The sequence below is a fragment of the Pan paniscus genome, chromosome 5 (assembly GCF_029289425.2).
Source record: "Pan paniscus chromosome 5, NHGRI_mPanPan1-v2.0_pri, whole genome shotgun sequence".
Lineage (NCBI taxonomy): Eukaryota > Metazoa > Chordata > Mammalia > Primates > Hominidae > Pan > Pan paniscus.
In genome coordinates this window covers 54,112,150-54,135,252 of record NC_073254.2, presented here as the reverse complement: position 1 = coordinate 54,135,252, position 23,103 = coordinate 54,112,150, and the positions used below count along the sequence as shown (strand labels likewise).

Sequence of the window (23,103 nt, the reverse complement as noted above, 5' to 3'; positions counted from 1 at the left end):
GTATTTCTATTAGCTTAAAAAATTTGTCCTTAGTACCAATTGTTTGGTTTGCGTTTTCTGAGTGAACTAGTACGTTTTGCTTCTAACAACTTTTTAAATACATATAAAATGTATTTGCCTTTGATTTTTAATTTTTCTAAAGCTAAACTGTTAAACTTAACTATTAAACTAAGACTAAACTTTTAAAGTGCTGCTTCACCTGCCCCTCCCCTCTCAAAAATGAAATCAGCCCTGCCCAGTTCTCTAAGTCCAACCTGGTCCTGTCTAAGCATAGTTTGTGTAACTGTTTTTCAGAAATACCTTGGAGGGAATTCTTTGGGTGAACAAAATGTAGTTAGAAGACCTCTGCTGACATCAATTATAAAATCCATGATCCTGTTACTATATTTTGTTTCTTTTTTTTTTTTCAACTATGCTGTCTCTTTGAGGGACTATAATTCATGTCTTGTTTTTTGGTTTAGTGAACTAAATTATTACTACAATAATGATTTGTTGTTGATTACTTTCATTTAGACATTGTATCTTGAGATTCTTTTTTTTTTTACCTCTCTGAGGCTCCATTTTCTCATCTTTATATATTTATTTTATATACATATATATTTTTTTCTTATACGTTAAGTTCTAGGGTACATGTGCACAACGTGCAGGTTTGTTACATATGTATACATGTGCCATGTTGGTGTGCTGTGCCATGTTGGTGTGCTGCACCCATTAACTCATCATTTACATTAGGTATATCTCCTAATGCTATCCCTCCCCCCTGCCCCCACCCAACAACAGGCCCCAGTGTGTGATGTTCCCCACCCTGTGTCCAAGTGTTCTCATTGTTCAATTCCCACCTATGAGTGAGGACATGTGGTGTTTGGTTTTTTGTCCTTGCGATAGTTTGCTGAGAATGATGGTTTCCAGCTTCATCCGTGTCCCTACAAAGGACATGAACTCATCATTTTTTATGGCCGCATAGTATTCCATGGTATATATGTGCCACATTTTCTTAATCCAGGAGCTGGTGCCATTCCTTCTGAAACTATTCCAATCAATAGAAAAAGAGGGAATCCTCCCTAACTCATTTTATGAGGCCAGCATCATCCTGATACCAAAGCCTGGCAGAGACACAACAAAAAAAGAGAATTTTAGACCAATATCCCTGATGAACATCGATGCAAAAATCCTCAATAAAATACTGGCAAACCGAATCCAGCAGCACATCAAAAAGCTTATCCACCATGATCAAGTTGGCTTCATCCCTGGAATGCAAGGCTGTATCTTGAGGTTCTTAAAGCCTTTGCATCTGGAGGTAAACAAAATGAAGTCTCACTTTGTGCAGATCCTCCAGACAGTCTTCTACTTGGAGCCTAGTTAAACAAAGAGTAATACAAATGGAAAAACTAAACTTTAAAATGACTTGTATTTTTTTCTAGCATGTAAATGTGTTGTGTCTGGAGTGACACTTCAGTTTATAATCTCCAAAAGGGTTGAGGCTTTATTTTTGTTTAATTCATGCAAATATTAAAAGATAAGAAATGACAAACTACCTTAGCTTCATAATTTAAACTTCTAGGAAAAGTGCATTTTGCAAAAGGAAGGAGAGAATTTCTACAATGGAAATTTCCTCTGATCATCAAACTCTGGGTTTATAAAGGGTTGATTTATTTACATATTAGGACTGTCTCTAGCTGAGATGAATTAAGCAGTAGCCTGCATTGTTGATTTTAGGAAGTTCAGAAATACTTCTGAACAAAAATGTTTATCTCACTCTTCATTGCTGAAATGTATCATTAGCTTTTCATTCCTTTTATTAATTACCCTTCTCTCTGTCTTTAAAAAATACTACTGAAAAGATAGTATACACATCTGGTTATTAACAAGTGAGTATAGACTCTTCTTTACTATTTTATTGTTACAACAGCTTTGTTGAGATGTAATTCAAATACTAAAACATTTACTCTTTAAAGCATGCAATTTAGTTGTTTTTAGTACAAATGTGCCACCATCAATCACCATTATTTAATTTTAAAACCTTTTCATTACCCCCAAAAAGAAGCTCTGTACCATAGCCATTAGCAGTCACTCTCCATTTTCCCTTCCTTCTAGCCCCTGTCTAACACTAACCTACTTTCTATCTCTATGGGATTTTCTTATCCTAAACATTTTCTAGAAATAGAATCACAATATATCGCCTTTTTTGACTGGCTTTTTAAAATTTACTCTGTTTTCAAGTTTTATCCTTATTGTAGCATGTATCAGTACTGCCTTCTCCTTGCCAAATAATATCCCATGGAATGGATACAGTACATCTTGTTTATCCACTCATCAGCTGACGGTCACTTTGTGTTGTTTCCACTTTTTGGCTAAATAATGAATAATGCTGTTGTGAACATTCACTACAAATTTTTGTGTGGACACATGTTTTTAATACTGCTGGGTATACACCTAGCTGGGTCATATGGCAATACTAGGTTTACATTTTGAGGAACTGTTAAGACTGTTTTCCAAAGAAGCTGTACCATTTTACATTTCCAGCAACAATGTATGAAGGTTCCAATTTGTCCACATTGTCACCAGCACTTCTCATTGTCTCTTTTTTTTTGTTTTAGCCATACTAGTGAGTGTGAAATTGCATCTTATTGTGATTTTGATTTGCATTTCCCTAATAACCAATGATGTTGAGCATCTTTTCATATGTTATTGGCCATTTGCATTTCTTTTTAGAGAAACGTCTATTCGAATCTGTTGCCCACTTTTTAATTAGATTGTTTGTCTTCTTATTATTGAGTTGTAAGATTTCTTTGTATGTTATGGATTATGGATATGATGACAAGTCCCTTGCCAGACAGATATGATTTGCATACATTATCTCCATTGTGTTGTCTTTTCACTTACTTGATTGTGTCTTTTGAAACACAAAATTTTTAATTTTGATGAAGTGCAGCTTATTTTTTTCCTTTGGCTCTTTGTGCTTTTGATGTCATATCTAAAAAACATTGCCTAATTTAGCTCATGAAGATTTACTCCTAAGTTTTCTTGCAAGATTTTCTTTTAAGTTTTATCTCTTACATTAGGTCTGTGATTCGTTTTGAGTTAATTTTTGTACATGGCCTGAGGTAGAGGTCCAACTTTATTCTTTTGCATGTGGATATCCAGTTGTCCAAGGATCATTTGTTAAAAAGACCATTCTTTCCTCCATTGAATAGTGTTGGCACCCTTGTTGAAAATCAACTGATCATAAATATAAGGGTCTATTTCTGGATTCTTAATTTTATTTTATTGATCCATATGTACGGCCTTATGCCAGTATCCCTCTGTCTTAATTATTCTAGCTTTGTAGTAGGTTTTGAAATAGGGATGTGTGAGTCATCTACCTTTGTTCTTTCTTTTCAAGATTGTTTTAGCTATTCTGTGTCCCTTGACTTTCCGTATAAATTTTATAAGAATATTGTCAATTTCTGCAAATAAGCCAGCTTGAATTTTGATAGAAATCGCACAAATGTAGATCAGTTTAGGGAATATTGCCATCTACACAGTGTTAAGACTTGTACCCTACAATCCTGCTGAATTTGTTTCTTACTTCCCATAATTTTATAGTAAATTCCTTAGTATTTTCTATATACAAGATTATGTCATGTGCAAATAGAGACTTCTATGTCTGGCAATATTATTCTCAAAAATGAAGAAGAAATTAAGACATTCCAAGATAAACAAAAACTGAGCAAATTTATCGCCAACAAACTAGCCAGTAAATTTAGGCAAGATAATGAAATAAATTTCCTTAAATTCCTTGAACTCTTCTGTCTCCCAGCCTACATACAAGGGTCCCTACATGTTTGTTGGGGCATACCTTCAATGCTGAGGAAGTTTGTAACACTGTCTTTCTTCTCACTTTCTGTTTGTGCAGTCTAAAGGCCAGCCAGAGGTGAGTTATAATGCCCTTCTCAGGTCTTTTCTGGGCATACATATAGTCCTGCACATGTGTGTGGCCTTCCCGATTCCCAGGAATACATTAGAGTTTTTTGAAACCCCTTATACACATTTCTCAGGTTTTTCTAAGTTTTTGGTTACGTTCTTGTTTACTTCACTGGCATTGCAGCTTTGCCAGCTGTGATGTTAAACACTTGCCACTGATTTTTTTTCAACAAACACCCCGAGGACAGGGCTGCTCACACTGAGTGAACTCTGAATCAGGTCTAACAAAGACAAGTACCGTGAGTGGAGCTTTTCCAGAGAGCTCCCAGACGAGTCAGAGAGTGGCAGCTCTTTGAGGATGGGGCATTTTGAGGAGCCCCAAATCCATACTGCCCCCTATAGTGGTTGCTAGGCTGCTGGATTTCACAGCTCCAATGTTTCAAGGCTGTTGTTTTTGAAGGCTACCATATAGCTAGGGAGAGGTGCTGGGAATGTTGAAGTTAAAATACCACAAAGCTCATGGTTCCTACTGAGTTTAGCTGTTTGTCTTACATAAACACTTCTTGGATTGGTGTGAGCCTTTGGATAATTTCCAGAGTTCTGAAAAAGTTGATTTTGACAATTTTTGCCACTGGTATTATTGTTCTTGTGGAGTAATGGATTTTCAAAGTTCATTACACCACTATTTCTCTTTCTTTATTTTTAACTAGTATTTTTCCTTAGGACAGATGAGACCAGAGGCACATGAAAAGGCCTAGTGTCCATTGAAGAGTGGTTACAAGACTGAGTTGGAATGGAGGCTCTACAGAAGGGACTGGAGACAAATTTTGCCTGATTACATTTCCTTATTTAACGTTTAATTGTAGCAATGTAATAAATAAATAGCCATGGGAGTATATATAGGTCAAGCCTTACCCTTTTTATTTTACAGTGTTCTATGAAGCTATGTCATCTGGTTTTCCATCCCACAGTAGATGGGGGTAGGGGGAGCACATATTAAAGACAGACATACTAGGACAACTGGCAGTGAGAAAGAAGATTTTAGCATAAAAAAGTAGACATAACACTTAGCAGATGCCAACGTAGTGTACTACCTACTCACTTTTCGTAGTCTATATCTATATCAAAATGAAAATATTAATTTGTGCTCTGTATTTTTTTCTTTTTTTTTTGTTTCCTTGGCAGTGGCTTTTTTTTATATATATATTATACTTTAAGTTTTAGGGTACATGTGCACAACGTGCAGGTTAGTTACATTTGTATACATGTGCCATGTTGGTGTGCTGCACCCATTAACTCGTTATTTAACATTAGGTATATCTCCTAATGCTATCCCTCCCCCGTCCCCCCACCCCACAACAGTCCCCAGTGTGTGACGTTCCCCTTCCTGTGTCCATGTGTTCTCATGTTCAATTCCCACCTATGAGTGAGGACATGTGGTGTTTGGTTTTTTGCCCTTGCGATAGTTTGCTGAGAATGATGGTTTCCAGCTTCATCCATGTCCCTACAAAGGACATGAACTCATCAATTTTTATGGCTGCAGAGTATTCCATGGTATTTTTCAAGGCAGATAATGCCTAGAATATTTAACATCTATTCTTTCTATCAAGAATCAATAAAATGTTTAAGATTAGATATTTAAAATTTTAGACTTCATTTACCTACAGCATTTATGGCCAAGAAATATCATATATCCAAATGATATTGCTAATGGGACATCAATGTTTCATTGGTAACAAATTCTGTTGAGGAAAAAGATTCTGTAATTATATATCTAATTTCGTCATAGTTCCAACATCTTAGAAATTGAGAATTTCAACAGTATATTGTCTCCATGTAAAGACACACGAAGAAAAGTGATTACACTCCTCAAAAGTAGAACATTGAATCACACGGTTACAATACTTTCTTGTGCATTCCCTGTACTGTCCATTAAATTTGTAAGCACCAACAACACTTTCTACCTACACAGCAACAGATGCACTGACTTGTTGCTGAAGATATTATTGTTAGTTTAATAGTTGCATAATGTGGTCATAAGTTTAATAGTTGCATAAGGTGGTCATAAGTGACCACTTCAGAATACTCTCCAGTCAAACCTGTGTATTTTAGGAGACTCTTATAATGATAGATCACTCAACACACAGGCATGAAAGCATATGAAACATAGAACTGTAGATAGGATGTTGACAGAAGTAATACGGAGGAATTCTAATATGAACAGTGAGGGGTGAACTCAGAGGAGCCATCTATCAAAAAATCCACCCACAACATGGGGACCAATAGCTGATGTCATCATAGCTGGTTTAATGAAAACATCTCAGAGATCAAGGAGCCACTTGTATCAAAAAACGAACATAAAGCTACAAATGTTTACTGTTTCATGTAGCATAGATTAAAGACACAGTTCTGAAAGTCTACATCATTTCATGCATATTTATAAAAGCTTATATTACAGGTGGTGCTCTTCAAAGGCTGAGAAGATCCAGCCTTTGGGTTCTTAAGACCACCATCAAATCAAGGGCCGCTCTGCAGGGCTGAAGAATATATATGGACTAGCATCTTCTACCAAAAAGTCATTCCAAGAAAAGAGAGGAGGGGAATTCCTAGAGGATTTTCAGTTGGTGCTTAGTATTAAGTAGGGAATTACATTGCAAGGTATATGGTGGCAAGCAGAGTGTGTTCCTCCTGTTCTAGGAAGTAACTACTATTGTGAGTGTTTACACCATGTGAGGTACCAGGTGTCAGGTTGACAGTTTGCCAAATTACAGGTATTGTTTCCGCAGAACTTTTTTTCAATATAGTCTTTGATTCAAGTCCAGTGTGTACTAAAAGATGAAGAATATATTTAAGATGACTGAACTCCATTTGCGTTACACATCCTTTCTTAGAGAACAGGATTGATGTGCTGCTGTTCCTAGATAAAAATGTAAATTCTAGCTAGATATTCACATATATAAATTTTTAATAGATATTTCTATAAAGCTTTTTTAATAGTGTTTAATAAGATTGTTATTAGAATACAAGCCATTTAATTCATATGCAGTTAGCCATGTTGATATTAAAAGTGTGTCATTTCTTTATTGCAGTGTCCTGGCAGGTTACAATGGTACCATCTTTGCATATGGGCAAACAGGCAGCGGGAAGACATTCACTATCACAGGGGGTGCAGAGCGTTACAGTGACAGAGGCATTATCCCAAGGACACTGTCATACATTTTTGAACAGTTACAAAAGGTATGAAACTTTTCATTCATATCATTTTGTATTTGATATATTCAGCAAAAATATACTGAAAGCAGGAAATTTATTATGACATGTATTTTATTGTGTCTAAATTATAAAGTCTTATTGTGTCATAACTTTGGCCTTTACCTTTAAGGAGAGGTTGGGATTTTGCTGTACAAGTGAAAATTAAGAAGGTACTTCTCATTAAAGGGCTGCTATTTCAGCAAAGGCTCAAGGAGAGTTCCTTCTGATATACGCACAAAGGTTGAAAGAGCAGACAACAGCTTTTACCAACTAATATCTTATATTCCTCAAGAAACTGAGGAATGTCTTCTTATCAAAGCAGATCTTTCTTTTAGCTACTGAAACACTAAACAGTATAGTATAATTGTTACTATTTTACACTTGATAGAAGCCCAGAGGAATTTACCAAAGTACAAATACCGTTGTAATTATTATCATTGTAAAAAAGGGTTATCTATCTAGATTATATGTATCATTTATTGAGTGCCTCAAAATGCCAGTAGCTTCATCAGTTTTACCAGTATTTGATATAACATATAATGCAACTTCCCATTTCACAGTTAGGAATACTGAGCCTCAGGTTAAATATTTTCCTCTGGGCCCACATCCTGTAAGTAGCTGATCTGGAGTTCTATCCCGAGTCCACCTGATGCCTAACTCTGTGCTTTGTGCCATTATGTATATTGCTTCTATACCTCGGACTGGCTTTATTTTGTTGGTTATGTTCAAACAAATTCCCCATAATGAGTCACATACCTTCTCTGAGTTTTGGTTTTCCCTTCTGTGAAAGCAGAGATTGAATTGTATTAGAGAATCTCCAGTGTCCCTACTAGTTCCAGCAATTCCTTGGTTGTATTACTTCTGTATAATACACGTCTTAACTAGGTCAATATAACAGTCACTCCAAAATTTCTTGACTGTATATTGTTTGCATTTTGAGTTGCAAAGATGAGAAGAAATTGCTGAGATCTGCATAATTCTAATTGCCATCCATAAAGTAGCAATTATCCATTAGTTCAGCTCATCTTTCTCTAGCTCAAACATGCCAGCTTTGCATGCCAGAAAATTTGGATGAGAAAGGATTGAGTATAGCATATATGTTGGATCCAAAGCCCTTTTTTCATTTACTCACTTATTTCTGACATTGCCTGTTTTGTTCCCACATTTCACAACCTGGGAATATAATTCCTAATAGTTTTCATTGCTGTGGCCTAATGTGGAATCCTTTTGTCTTAGAAAGATCACTGGAGGTACAGGTCAACCTGGTTCTGAGAAAGTGTATTGCTTACAGCATGTGGCCTTGGAGCGGTTACTTAATGCCTCAGTCTTATGGATTGCTGTGAGGGGCTGAACATACTGTATTTAAAGATATTGTCCAGATTCTTGCACACAGTATATGCTCAATACATGACAGTTATGATCACAGCCAGTAATATCCATATATGGATATTAATGTGGCCAAGTGATCCCTGACCAATTTCAGAGAACCCTAGAAACTCTCAAAACAAATGAAGCCAAATCCATGATTAAGTTAAATAGAATAAACTCATCCTCTCCCAAAGGAAAATATTTTCTGTCCCTTTAAAATTTTTATCTATGGTTACTAAAGTACAGATCCAAATGTCTAAATGTCTCCTTAGTACTTACCATTTGTCAGGTTCATTGTTTTAGATCTGTTTGTCATTGACATTACCGTAAACTCCATTTCGTTCTGAATGATCCTAAATAACTTCCTGGACTTGTAGAGAGTCCATTGGAGCAATTTAAAGCCAGAGTAACTCTTTGTAAATGAAGGGGCATAACACATTCATTATAATCAAACAGCTGCGGTGAAACTGGTCAAGCAACTTGAAGTGCATCATGAAGTTTGTTCATATTGTATAGCTGGAAAATGCAGCTTAGTACTCAGAGATCCCCAGCTGATTGCCTTAGAGAGGTACATGGAGCTCTCTAGAATTCTTAAAGGAAACATTTGACCTATGCAAAGTCTTCATTTCAAGATACAGTAAGAGCCCAGTGCATACTGGGTCCTGAAATGTCTATGAGTATGCCAGGAGCACATTTTCACTGATTTTAAGAGAAGAAAATTGATGCCATTTATTTTAGAAATCACTCTCATTATTTTTGAGTATTGTGAGTTTCAAACTTATTTTGGGGCAGGAGAAAAGGCTGTCTGCAGGAAACATGTGTGTCATATTACAGTCTGGCAATCCTAAACACTAAAAAGGAGTAATAAGGAAAGGTAGCTTGCCACATAGCTCAGTGAATTTTAAGTGTATTTTCCAATGAAAGTCCAGAAAATGCAGAAGCTGAAAGAGCCAAAGACATTATCCCTATCACCTCAGGGCAGTGAACCTGCCGTTTTCCTGACGTTTTATGATTTATTTTAACTTCTGGAAGAAGAGATTTTCTCCACTGCAGATAAACATACAAGTTGGCTGTCCTTTTTGCTTTTATTTTCCTTTCCTTTTATATTCATATACTGAATTCTCCATTTGAAGGCCTCTAGAAATAATAATAAAAACAATAACTATAGCAACAATAATAGCAACAGCAGCAACAATGATTCGTTGATATCTGTTATGGGCCACACACTTTTGTAAGATTTTAAATATAGAATCTTATTTCTCTGTTACAACAGAATGCAAGATCAGGGCTATTATCCCCATTTTTATGGTGAAACAACTGAGGATAAGGGTGTGAGATTATTCTGTTGTAAATGGAGTTTCAATATTCAAACTCAGTTCTTATCTGATGCTAAGAAGAACTCAGAAATGTATACTAAACTCTCAAATCATAATCTCTGGGTTATTTCAGATATTTTGGATAAATTTTAAAAATATGTTGGTTTAAACAGGATCTCAGAATGTTGCCAAAATATCCCCTAGGGCCTTTGACATGCTGCAGAGAGGGACAGAGTTTATGTATATGTTGACCATGGAACTCTGTTTTCCAGGAGTATTCCATGGAATATTTTAGAAACATTGGATTAGACTAACAGCCATACAAAGTCTTTTTAGTGTTTATAGTCTCTGATACCTGTGCTAAGCCAAGTTATAACCCAAAGGATTATATTGAAATAGTACCTTTGCTAAACTGGGATACTAATGTAATCAATAGGCCATTTGTTGGGATAAGCATTAGAGTCATCCACATCAGAAGAATTTTCAGCATTACGCTGAAAAAAAATTGCTTGGTAATTCGGTCCATGTTGTCACCTTCACAGAACACCAGAATATAGAATTTCAGCTGTAGCTTGAGTGTTTTTATTATAGTCATGGAAGGCTGAGAGTTGCTTTAATTATTCGTTTATGATTTTGTTTTTCTGAAATGACAGTATCTTTATTTGGATAATTGGAGCCATTTTAGAACCAAAGAATCATTCATTTTACACTGAAGAACAGATAGGGATTTATTAGCCAACTTCCTCACTTTAATGGGTTTGAAAACGAAGGCCTGACGTGGTAGAGGCTCACCTCTAGTTAGAGTAGGAGTCCAGCTTTTTATTTATGGGCCACTATTCTCTCTCCTATCTCTGTGACTTGGTCCTCTCTCCCTTTGAACAAAACCTATTAAATGGATTGCCTTGGAAATGGGTGAGAATCGATCAGGAAAGTCATCCTAAGCAAATTCTCCGTTAGTATACACTCCGACACCCTGGCAACCTGCTTGCCGCAAGACCCAAATATACTCTCCTCTTATGAGAAGCATGATAATATTTGCAGAAATGGAAGCATTTGTATTTTTGGAGGAACAAAAAGAAGGTGCTATTGTTTGATATTTTGTATTGAAAACTGAACTTTCTCAAGAGTTGAAAAAATTCCTTATTTTATTCCACCTCAGAGGGAATGGGTCATTTTTGTCTATTGGCAGAATTGAGACTAGGACCAGGCACCTTTACTTTTAGCCTCATTACATTGATGCCTATGTCATTGCATTTCAGCAATGACCCACCAAAAACATTTCTCTCTATCTAATAGCTAAACATCTCTGATTTGCCCTCTTGGGCCAGGAAAATTAACTCCACAGGTGAGGTATTGGCAGTGAACTATTAATGTCCACTCATACCTGACTAATCAACTATTTTCTGTCCTCTGGATGTCACTTTCATTGTTATCTATTTATGTCATCAGAAAATATTGAATATTAGAAAAGTAGAAAAAGAATGATGATTAAAGATGGAAACTATTTTGCTCCTAAAATTTTTAAACCAAAGTAATGATCTGTGTTCTTTTTTATGAATAGACTATTCACAGAATATGTTTTTTTTTTTAGTAACCTTTTTTGGTCTGGAAAGTAAAAAAAAATGGTGTGTTATACAGTTCTGCAACCAAGTTGGCTCATTGTAAGTGTATATTGACTTTTTATGTATAATGTGGAACCAATAAAAAATAACAGACTGAAGTTGCTTGTAATCATGGGTGTTGGCCATTAAAAAAAGCTTCATGCATATGGTAACTGGCAACTTGAAAGTGTCATGAACTGAAAATGTAAACCATATAAAGTGAGAGAAAAAGAGAGAAACTATGAGGAAACTGAGTGCTAAATGTGTTCATCTTCATCTAAGCAGAATCATTGTTATAACCGATAAATAATACCTTTCCCTTTTCCAATCAGGACAGCAGCAAAATATATACAACGCACATTTCCTATTTGGAAATCTACAATGAATGTGGTTATGATCTTTTGGATCCAAGACATGAAGCCTCCAGTTTGGAAGATTTGCCGTGAGTAGCAGAACAACAAAGAATGGAGGGAAATTACTTTCAGATGTTCTCTTCAATTGTTTTCTTTGAAACTTTGTATGTTTCTGGTCTCAATCATAATTAGCAAATACTGGATAACCGAATCTTTTTGTAATATAATGGATTTTTTTTTTCAGTTATGACAAATGGACAGTAGTGATGGGAACTAAAATCGCCTGAAACTCATTTCTTGGGAAAATCTCTTTTGGAGTTGGCAGAAGAGAGTGCAATGAATTTTCTCTAAGATTGGGTGCTTAGAGGATTGATGGGATATGACAGTACTACTTTCTTCCTGCCACATGAAACCCTGTTGCTCTTCTAATTGTGGCCTTTTTCTGAGAAGAAGGTATTCAAATTAGAGTTCAAGCAGCAATAAGAGAATCTGAGACAGAGAAAATAACATTTTTACGTTTTCCTCAAATGCTTCTCTACTATGGTTAATGCTAACTTTGGCAATCATTTGATCAGATTGGCACTGATTGTTTCATGACTGAAATTTAAATAGCGTCTTCAAAATTTATCTAATAATGGAGCAAGTTACCCTGCCAGCATTTATATAACATTGCTCAATGCTTGTTTGAATATCTGCCTATATTAGACATATATTAATTGGCAACTGTTCATATACTTTTGTTCAGACATCATATATCAAAAGTAGCCTATAGCCAAGAAACTGTATCTTTATATTCTTATTAAATACTCTAATTTAGAAATACATATTCATTCTCTCCCAAAAAGATTAACAATCAGTTGTTTATTTTAATTTGCATTATCTCCACACCAAAAGGACTATCCAATTCTTGAATTGCTCTGAAATTTTATAGTAGTGAATATATTCGAAGTAATAGGCTATTGACTTGGATGTGGGACTCTTCTTTCTTAATGACATTTTTATTTTAATGGGATCTGTTGTCATGTAATTACAGTCCAAAATGTGAGAATAAGAACAGTTTTAGACCACTTTTGTGTATGTGTGTGGAAGTTTCTTGAAAACAACTGCTATATAACTGAGGTCACTTCTAACTTGAGTTAGTGAACTCTCCAACAAGAGGACAAAGCTACTAAAGGAGGGGAAGTCGTTGAAGATGAAAGCTTGCAACATCTCTGGAGACAATCTGACCAGCATTGAGAATGACTGCTGAATGCTAGCCATGCTGAGAAATGTGGAGGACACAGGGTGGACTAAGGCATTGTCCTTGCTCTCAAGCTTGCTCTTTTCTAAAAGAAGCCCATTTGAAAATACTGAAATCACTTTTTCTTCTTTTGTGAAGGATAGAAAACTCAAATAAGTCCTCTCCTGTGAAGGTCACCAGTCTTTTTAACTCTTGACATTGGAGGTTGAAAGATTGTTAAATATTACTTAATCCAATGCCCACATTTTATAAACAGAGAAATCGAGAAAAATGAAATAACTTACCTAAGACTGTAGGACTGGGACTGGAACCCAAATTTCCTGACTTCTCATCAAGTACTTTTTTTTCTATATATTGTGTTACCTCTCTTAAGAGTTTAATGGACTTGTCTCATTCCTAGTTCTTCCCATTGTTAGGCTGCACCAAACCATATCGATTAGATTCAGATGAAAAGAGCTCATGCTCTGTTCTTCTCCCTCTACACTCTCATTTCAAAACATCTGCTTCACAGTTTCAATTCAACAAATAATTTTTAAAAGTTATTAAGGACTTATTCTGGCTTAGGCAGTAGAGACACTACTAAACCAAGTAAGGCATATTTCCTACCTCTGAGGAATTTATTGTAAATATAAACATCTAGTAGGATATCCTTAGACAGCAAACTTATCTATGTAAAATTTATTATCATCACTCAATCAAACTTTCTAATGGAAATCTCCTTTTTAAGTCAATGACTCCTTAATTCTCTAGGTCCCACTATAAAAATTTTGAAGCTTGGCCAGGCGCGGTGGCTCATGCCTGTAATCCCAGCACTTTGGGAGGCCAAGGCAGGCAGATCACAAGGTCAGGAGATCGAGACCATCCTGGCTAACATGGTGAAACCCCACCTCTATTAAAAATACAAAAAATTAGCCGGGTGTGGTGGCTCCTGTAGTCCCAGCTACTCAGGAGGCTAAGCCAGGAGAATCGCTTGAACCCGGGAGGCAGAGGTGTGGAGATAATGAGGTTTGACTGGTATTGAATCTGCTAGTTTTCTGAGGGCCTTAGACAAGTTTGCCTTTTACTAAGATGATAAAATAATTATTTATAATGAATTTTTTTTTTGCTGTACTTGGATTCGATTAAGCATATGTGCTATTAATTACAAACTCTTGAACTGGGGCATACTATAACTCTGAAATTCTAGCTCTCTGGTTGACTGATTTCATTGTTGTGAGCTGAAATGTCTCAAACACTTTGAATGCCTTCTAAACATAGTAGGCAAAATGTCTGTTGACCTTGGTCCCCACTCATAGTCATCCATTTGAGGGACAATGGCAATATACCCATTTTATCTCTTTTGCATTCTTATACAAGGCTTAACTATATAAAATCAACTCAGGGTCATGTTGGTGCTGCACAATAATAGCCATCAGTAACAGCTTCCTTGCCATTGAGTGACACAGCATCCCCAAATATCACCTGCGAGATGCTCTTCTCACATACACTCTGCCTTTTCTATTTTTTTTTTTCTTTTACATTCTAAGATGTACCACTTGCCTGCTCTTGCAGAACTTTTGCCTATAAAACTGTCCATGGATTTTGTATATATTATGTCAGGGCACTAAACTAAAGTCATTTGCTTTTTTCAAATATTGCTATAGTCATTTGTTTAGTAAATGTGAGAAATACTGACATCTAAATTAACAATCAAAGGTGATTAAACCAAACTTAACCAAGATGAAATACATAATTGAATAGTTCAATAACTATTATAGAAGTTGAATTCATAATTTTATAAGTTTCACAAAGTGAAATCTTTAGGCCTAGATGGTTTCACTGGAAAATTCTACCAAATATTTAAAGAAGAATTAACACCAATTTTACATAATCTCTTTCAGGAAATAGGAGAGAGAACAATTCCCAGGTTATTCTCTGAGTCTAGTATTGCCCTAATACCAAAACCAGGCAAAGATTGTACAAAAAAAAAAAATACAGACTGATATCTCTCATGAACATAGGCTCAAAAATCCTCAACAAAATATTGGCAATTGAATCCACAAATGTATAAAATCAATACTATATCATGACCAAGTGAGATTAATTCTAGATTGCAAAGCTAGTTCAACATTTGAAAAGCAATCAATGTAATCCACAGGCTAAAGAAGAAAAATTATACGAAGCTCAGAAATAGTATTTAACACCCATTCTTGTTAGAAATCTAAACAAGTTAGAAATAAGGAGAATCACCTCAGTTTGTTAAAGAGCATCTACAAAATCCTACAGCTAACAAATGTGTAAAGGTGAAAGACTGAATGTTTTCCTCCTAAGATCAGAAACAATGCAACAATGTCCACTCTCACCACTCTTCTTCAATATAGTATGGAAATACTAGTCACTTCAGTAAAAGAAAAATAAGAAAAGACATACATATTGTCTACTAAAATATCCCAAAGAATTTGCAATCTCTTCCGAAAAAAAAGCAGAGGAAACATGTTTTAACTCATCCAGTGATCCCAGCATTATCCAAACACGAAAAGCAGACAAATGCATTACAAGAAAGGAAAACTACAGACTAATATCTCTTGTGACCACACATGCAAAAATCCTCAATAAAATATTAGCAGATTATATTCAAAAATGTATAAAAAGAATCATATACTACAGCCAAGTGAGATTTATTTAAGGTATGCAAGACTAGTTCAACATTCAAAAATCAATTAATGTAGTCCATGGCATGAACAGTCTAAAGAATAAAAATCATATTATCATAACAATAGATGCAGAAAAAATATTTGACAAAATCCAACAGCTTCTCATGATAAATACTCTCAGGAAACTAGAAATGGAGGAAATGTTCTCAACTTGATAAAGAATATCTATAAAATGCCTGTAGGTAACATTATATATAATGATGAGAAGCTAGATGCTTTCTCCCAAGATCAGGAACAAGGAAAGTATGTCCCTCTCACCACTCTAATTCAACATTGTACTGGAAGTCCTAGCCAATTGCAATAATACCGGAAAAAGAAATTAAAGTTATTGGGAAGAAATACAACTGTCTTTGTTGACAGATGATATAATTACCTATGTAGAACATCTCAAATAATTGACAAATTCCTGGAATTCATAAGTGATTATGGCAAGGTTGCAGAATACAAGGTTAATGTACGAAAATCAATTGTTTTCCTATATACCAACAATAAATAATTGGAATTTAAAATGTAAAACACAATACTGCCTACATTAGCATCAAAAAATGAAATACTTATGTATAAATCTGACAAGATATGTACAAGATCTAAATGAGGAAAACTGCAAAGCTGATCAAATAAATCAAAGAATGTCTAAATAAAAAGATACTCCATGTTCATGGATAAGAAGACTCAATATTGTTAAGATGTCAGTTCTTTCTCACTTGATTTGTAGATAAAGTATATATCAATTTAATCTAAAGCAAATTCCTAGTAAATTATTTTGTAGATATCAATAAAATGACTATAAATTTTACAGGAAAGGCAAAATAGCCATAATAGCCAACACAATACAGAAGAAGAACAAAGTCAAAAGACTGACATCACCCAACTTCAAGACATACTATAAAGATGGTAATTAAGGCAGTATGGTAATGGCAAGAGAACTGACAAACATATCAATGGAACAGAATAGAGAGCCCAGAAATAGACCCTTAAAAATATAGTCAACTGATTTTTGACAAAGAAGTGAAGGCAATTCAGTGGAAAGGGGGTAGTCTTTTTTATAAATAGTACTGGAGCAACTGGATATGCACACATGAAAAAAGTCAATCTGGACATGGACCTTACACCTTTCACAAAATCAACTTGAAATGAGTCAATAGACCAGAATGTACCATGCAAAACTATAAGTCTTCTAGAAGATAACACAGGAGAAAATCCAGATGGCCTTGGGTTTGCCAATGAGTTTTTAGATGCAACACCAAAAGCATGGCCAGCGAAATAAAAATTTATAAGTTGAACTTTATTAAAATTAAAACTTCTGTTCTGTGAAAGACACTGTTAAGAAAATGAAAAGGCAAGTCACAGGCTGGAAGAAATTAATTATCAAATACATATCTGATAAAGATACAAATATACAAAGATTTTTATATCTGAAATATGCAAAGAATTTTAAAAACTCAACAATAAGAAAATAAATGCCCAAATTTTTAAAATGGGCAAAAGATCTGAATAGCCACTTCGCTGAAGAAGATACACATATGGCAAATAGCGTATGAAAAGAATCTCAACATCACCTGTCATTAGGGAATTGCAAATTAAAACAGTGATATACCACTACATACAAATTAGGCTGGCTAAAATCTAAAATACTAACACCAAATGCTGGCAAGGATGTGGAGCAACAGGAACTCTTATTCATTGCTGATGGGAATGCAGAATGATCCCACCACTTTGGAAGACAAATTGGCAGTTTCTTAGAAAATTAAACATACTTTTACCATACGATCCAGCAACTGCGCTCCTAGGTTTTTACCAAAATGAGTTGAAAACTTATGTCTACACAAAAACCTTCCCACAAATACATATAGCAGCCTTATTCATAATTGCTAAAAATTGGTAGGAACCAAGATGTTCATCAATAGGTTAACAGATAAACTGTAGTACATCCATACAAGGGAATATTATTTGGCAATGAAAAAAATTAGCTATTAAGCCACAAAAAGACATGGAGAAAATGTAAATGCATATTGCTAAGTGCAAAAGTTAGCATGAAAGTCTACATACTGTATGATTCAAACTATATGGCATTCTGGAAAAGGCAAAACTATAGAGACAGTGAAATGATCAGTGATTGTCAGAGGTTGAGGGGGAGGAGTAGAAGAATAAATAGGTGAAGCACAGGGGGTTTCTGGGTGGTGAAACTGTTCTATATGGTACTGTAATGGTGGGCACATGATATCATACATTTGTCAAAACCCACAGAATTTACAATACAAAGAATGAACCCTAATGTAAACTATAGGCTTTAGTTAATAAGGTGACAACAAAAAGTAATGAACTATTGAGATAATTAACAACTTGGATGAATCTCCAGGGAAATATGTTGAGTAAAAAAAGCCAATCCCAAAAGGTTTACATGCTGTATGATTCCAATTGGTGAACAGATTAGTGGGTACAGAGTTAGGGAGGGCAGGGGAATGGTTGGACGAGGTCAACACAAAGGATCCTTGTGATGATGCAGTGTTCTGTGTCTTCACTGTGGCTCTGGATACACAAAGCTACCCATATGATAAAATTGCATAAAACTAAATGCACACACAGACACACACAAGGAAACATAAGCAAAATTGGGGAAATTGCATATAATTAAATATTAAATGTACACACAAGCACATGCAAGTGAATACAAGCAAAACTGGGATAATTGCATAGAACTAAAATGTATACACACACACACACACACACACACACGTAAATGAGTACAAGCAAAACTGGAAAAATCTGAATAAGATTGGTGGATTGGATTGCCAATGTCCTGGTTGTGATATTTTAATACTATAGTTTTGCAAGATGTTACAATTGGGAAAAACTGGGCAATGGGTATATGAGATTTCCCTGAATTATTTCTTATAGCTGTATGTGAATCTACAATAATCTCAAAAGGTTTAATTTAAAAAGTAATTGGCTATATATTTGTATATGGACATACATATGCATATACACACATATGTGTATTAAACCTATTCTGTATTTAGAAATTTTTTAGTATTTCAAATGAAAATAGAAATTCTATTTTTGAAAGCTTCTTATGTCACATGCTATAAAAGGACTATAGTTAGAATCTAAGTTTGTCTCATGAAGTAAAACAGGATAACTGTTGGTCTCAGCTGTAGAGAAAATAGTCACCTTACTTTAGTATAATTTTAGTATTCCTAAATAGGGAAGCATATTCCATTTCAGATTCTAACGATTGTCATGGTTATTACTATAAAAAGGAACCAGTAAACGCCAGCATTCAGTATTGAAATCTTGGCTGTGTTGTATTTTTTGAATAATTTGTCATCAAAGGGGAAAAAGTCACCAAATGTTAAGTTTAAGTCACCACATTTCTAACAGCTACTGGATAGAAAACACTGCTAAGTGATGCAGGAGTTACAAAAAAATTAATTAAGTCTCTGCTCTCATGACTTACAGTCCAGTCATGTGAATTCATTCATATACTCAGCAAACATTTGTTGAGACCCAACTTTGTTCCAGCCATTGTGCTAGGCACCATGTTTGCTAACGTAGTCCCTGTTTCCCTGGAACTCGTAGCAGAGAGGATAAAGCTAGTATAAAATAACATAAGGTGGAATGTGAAAAACATTGTAAGAGAGCCAAAAAAAATGACAAGAGCTCACAGGAGAAAGAAATCACATCAATGCAAGAGATCAGGCAAAGATTCATAGGGAAGATGGCAGATGAAATCATCCTTGAGGGAAGGGGTAGGACTTGGAGCAGCGGAGTGTGGCTTTTGTGTGGAAACAAAGAGAAGTTGAAGCATAGGGCTTGTTCTGTGACAGTTAGTAGACCTGTTTGACTGGAACCCAGTAAGGGAGTAGGCAGGAGCATTAAGACTGGCAAGGTACAAATGTGAGGATTTGGCAGGCAAGGTGTAGCCCTTGGAGATTTTGATTCCAGGACATAGCATAACTGGAACTGCCTTTTAGGAAGAAAAATCAGTTAGTAGTGTGTAGGACTGGAATGAGGTGGACAAGAGTCAGAGCATTGTGGGAAGTTACTAGGACTGCTTAGGTGGCAGCGGGAGTAAAAAACAAAGGAACAAAATTGGAAGGCATCATAATCCAGTGGCTTGAAATTTAACTAAGTGTAAGAATCACCTGGGATGATTGTTAAAAATGCTAATTCCTGGCTTCCACCCCCAGAAAATTCACATATGTTTGAATAAACATCCCAGGTGATTCTAATGCCGGAGGTTTGCCTTGATCCCTTCCTTCACCCCCTAGGGAAGGTTGTTTTTTGAAATACCAGGAAAATCTCTCCAAAGAAGATAGTGAACCAGTATTTATTGAGCACTTATTTTATGCCAGTTTTTATGCTAAGGACTGTGCATACATTATCTCATTTAAGGAAGTAGGTATTATAATCCATGTTTTATGGTTGACAAAACTGAGGTTCACAGAGATTGTGTGATGTTTCCCCAGGATTTCATGTCTGCTAAGAGCTAGAACCAGGTATTAACCCTGTTCCATTAAACATCAGAGCTGGGGGTGCTGCTGTTCTTTCCTAAGAGATCTGTGTCATATCCCAGTATTCCACCTGAAGCAGACTGTGGTTTCTAGGTTTCTTTAGGCCTCTGGAGCCACTTGTGTCAGTCTGGGTGAGCCAAAGCTTGTCCATTTCAGCCCCATCTGGTGCATGTCAGACTCTCTGCAAAGGTCTGAAAGTAAATGTTCTTGGCCTCAAAGGGCTGTGGTTCTAATAGAACAGACTCATAAACTGATCATTTCAGTTGTGCATAGTAAGTGACAAGATGCCCTGGATTCTGTGGGGGCAGAAGAGGGGAAACTGATTTCAATCTGGGGATTCAGAGAAGACTGGAGTAGGTTCCACCACATTATGGTCTCCAACCTCAGCTGGGCCCTCAGCCTGCTAAGCAACACATTCATGTTCCCAGTGCTTTTTGTTCCCATCCTCACAATGATTATACCAGAGGTTCATCTCTTTGGTAAACTACTCCCTGCCCTAAATCTCTTTGGAACCAGTTGTATCCCTATCTCAGAAAGAATATGGACACTGTCAAACATGAATTTCCTCAGCTTCCTGCGTCTCACCCTTTTTCTCACTTACCTACTTTCCTCTAGTCTCAGGAACTCTGTCCTTTTGGAAGCCAGTTCTCCCCCATACACTTTGGACCCTCCTTGTGTCAGCCCTAAACCTGTTTTGTTTGGCCTACACATTTTGTGTTTAAGAATTTTTTACTTCGTGCTTTTAGATGAGGCATGCATCCTTCAGTCCTTACTACTACCTTTTGCATTACATGTTTCATTTGTGTTATTTTTTTCTGTCTCCTATGGGGATTTGAGGGGACTCCTAGGCCTATAAGCATAGATCTCAAAGTTAAAGCTAACTCCAGTCTTTTCTTAAACTGAGTTAATTACTGACACAGCTGGAATGGCCGCCTCTTGAGGAGTTGGGGGTGCTTTCCTGTAGGATGATATGAGTAACCAGTGACCAGTGATGTTAAGTCCTACTCTATGTCTTGGCCAGGGACTGTGTACATTGAGAACTGAAACACTGTCAGTAATCATGATGAAGGAATAGAAAGCCCCCATAGCCCGAAAATGACATAATTCCACACGAAGCCTAGCCCAACCTACTAGAGTAATAACAAGGGAGAAAGCTGGCTTCCTCTACTCTCAGTAGCCAATTGAAGGAGATTGTTCTCAGTATCAGAAATGTCTTAGACAATTAGGAGGTTGTCTTAATCAGCTTGGGTTGCCATAACAAAATACCATAGAATGGGTAGCTTAAACAACAGACACTTACTTCTCACAGTTCTGGAGGCTGGGAAGTCCAAGATCAAGGTACTGGCAGATTTGGTGTCTGGTGAGGGCTCTCTTCCTGGCTTGCAGACTGTTGCCTTCTTGCCTGGTGGAGCGAGAAAGAGAGAGAGAGCTCTTGTTATAAGGATACTAATACCATCATGGGATTGGGACCCCACCCTCATGTCCCCATTTAAACCGAATTACCTCCCAAAAGCTCCATCTCTAAATATCATCACATTGGAAGTTAGGGCTTCAACATATGAATTTGGAGGGGACACAAACATTTAGTCCATATAATAGAAATGTTAGCTTTCACCAACCATTGCCTAATAAGTGATGCGTGGAAGGATGGGAAGAAAGAGTTTCAGTGTTTTCACTCGTATATCTGGAATATAGAAATATATCTGTGATATTTAGAGCTTTTAGTGACATGAATTAATGACAGGAAAAACACTGTCACCTCAATCTATTCCATTTTCCTTGTGCTTTGTGTATAAACAAATGCATACACTTTCTGCAGCCATTAAGAGGTGAAATACACATTCTAAACTGTGTATTAGTATGGATTTGTCTTGCTTTGACATATTGTCCTGTTAGTCTCCACGATTGCGTTATGAATTGATTTATTCTGATAGTACATCATTTTCAGAATCTATTCTCAATTTTCAGTATATGAAGCAAAACCTTAGGATTATTTCAAACAGCTTTGAATGATTCTAAGCTTGCTTGATCACTTTATTCTGTTCTTTAGAAAAATGTACAGGGTTTAGAAACACATCTATTATAGCTCAACTGATAGAGAAAAAAATTATTACAACCTTTTGAGAGTGTTAATGCCATGTATACCAACAATTTACCATATTGCAAGAATCTCAATTAGCTCTTTTGAGTGCATTATAAAGAATTTAATCTGTATTCGTCTCTTCAATTAACTTACCATTTAGTTGGAAAATGGGGTATACACATGAAACACCTGAAGAGGCTTCTGCACCACACTCGACTATCCCACTAATAATGTATGTACATGTGAAAAGAGCATACACATGATTTAGAGCTGCAGTCATCTCATAAAAGGAGCCCACTTCAGCCAGTTGTTTCCTGTCACTACCTACTCAGGCCCCTTTTAACACCCCCGTCTCTGCTCCCATAACCCTCAATGGTTTCCTAATTTTACTGACGTATGGCAAGTTCTGACTGAGCCAAGAGCTGACAGTGCTGCTGAGGTGGGAGCAGAGCTGAGCTGGCCTGAGAGAGGGGACACATGGGAAGAGCCTTTAGAATGAAGTCTAGGTGAGGGAAGTGAAGAGATTACGTCAGATGGCTGGAGGAGTTATCTGGGCCAGGTGATGAAGGTCACAAGCAGTATATTAATCTCCCTGCTCTGGAACTTCCATAGCAGTTAGCCTATGTATGATTCCACAGTTAATTGTAATTGGCTTTGTGTTTTTACATTGAATTCTAAGGTAGTTGAAGATGTTCTACAAAATGAAAGTTAGTTATTATGAAACAGAGATAAGATTGATGGTATTCAGACCAACTGGCCAGCTATTATCTATTAGTATTT

General features: G+C 36.1%; 1 protein-coding gene across 2 annotated transcripts in view; it reads left to right on the top strand.

Moving 5' to 3' along the window:
- The window catches only part of KIF6 (kinesin family member 6), a 389,937-nt gene that overhangs the window by 79,412 nt on the left and 287,422 nt on the right, over positions 1 to 23,103 (top strand). For both annotated transcript variants that reach the window (XM_003833335.7, XM_034962039.3), the window contains exons 4-5: positions 6,993 to 7,140; positions 11,773 to 11,882. In XM_003833335.7, the coding sequence (XP_003833383.2) occupies positions 6,993 to 7,140; positions 11,773 to 11,882 (258 nt within the window). The remainder of the gene's footprint in view (positions 1 to 6,992; positions 7,141 to 11,772; positions 11,883 to 23,103) is intronic.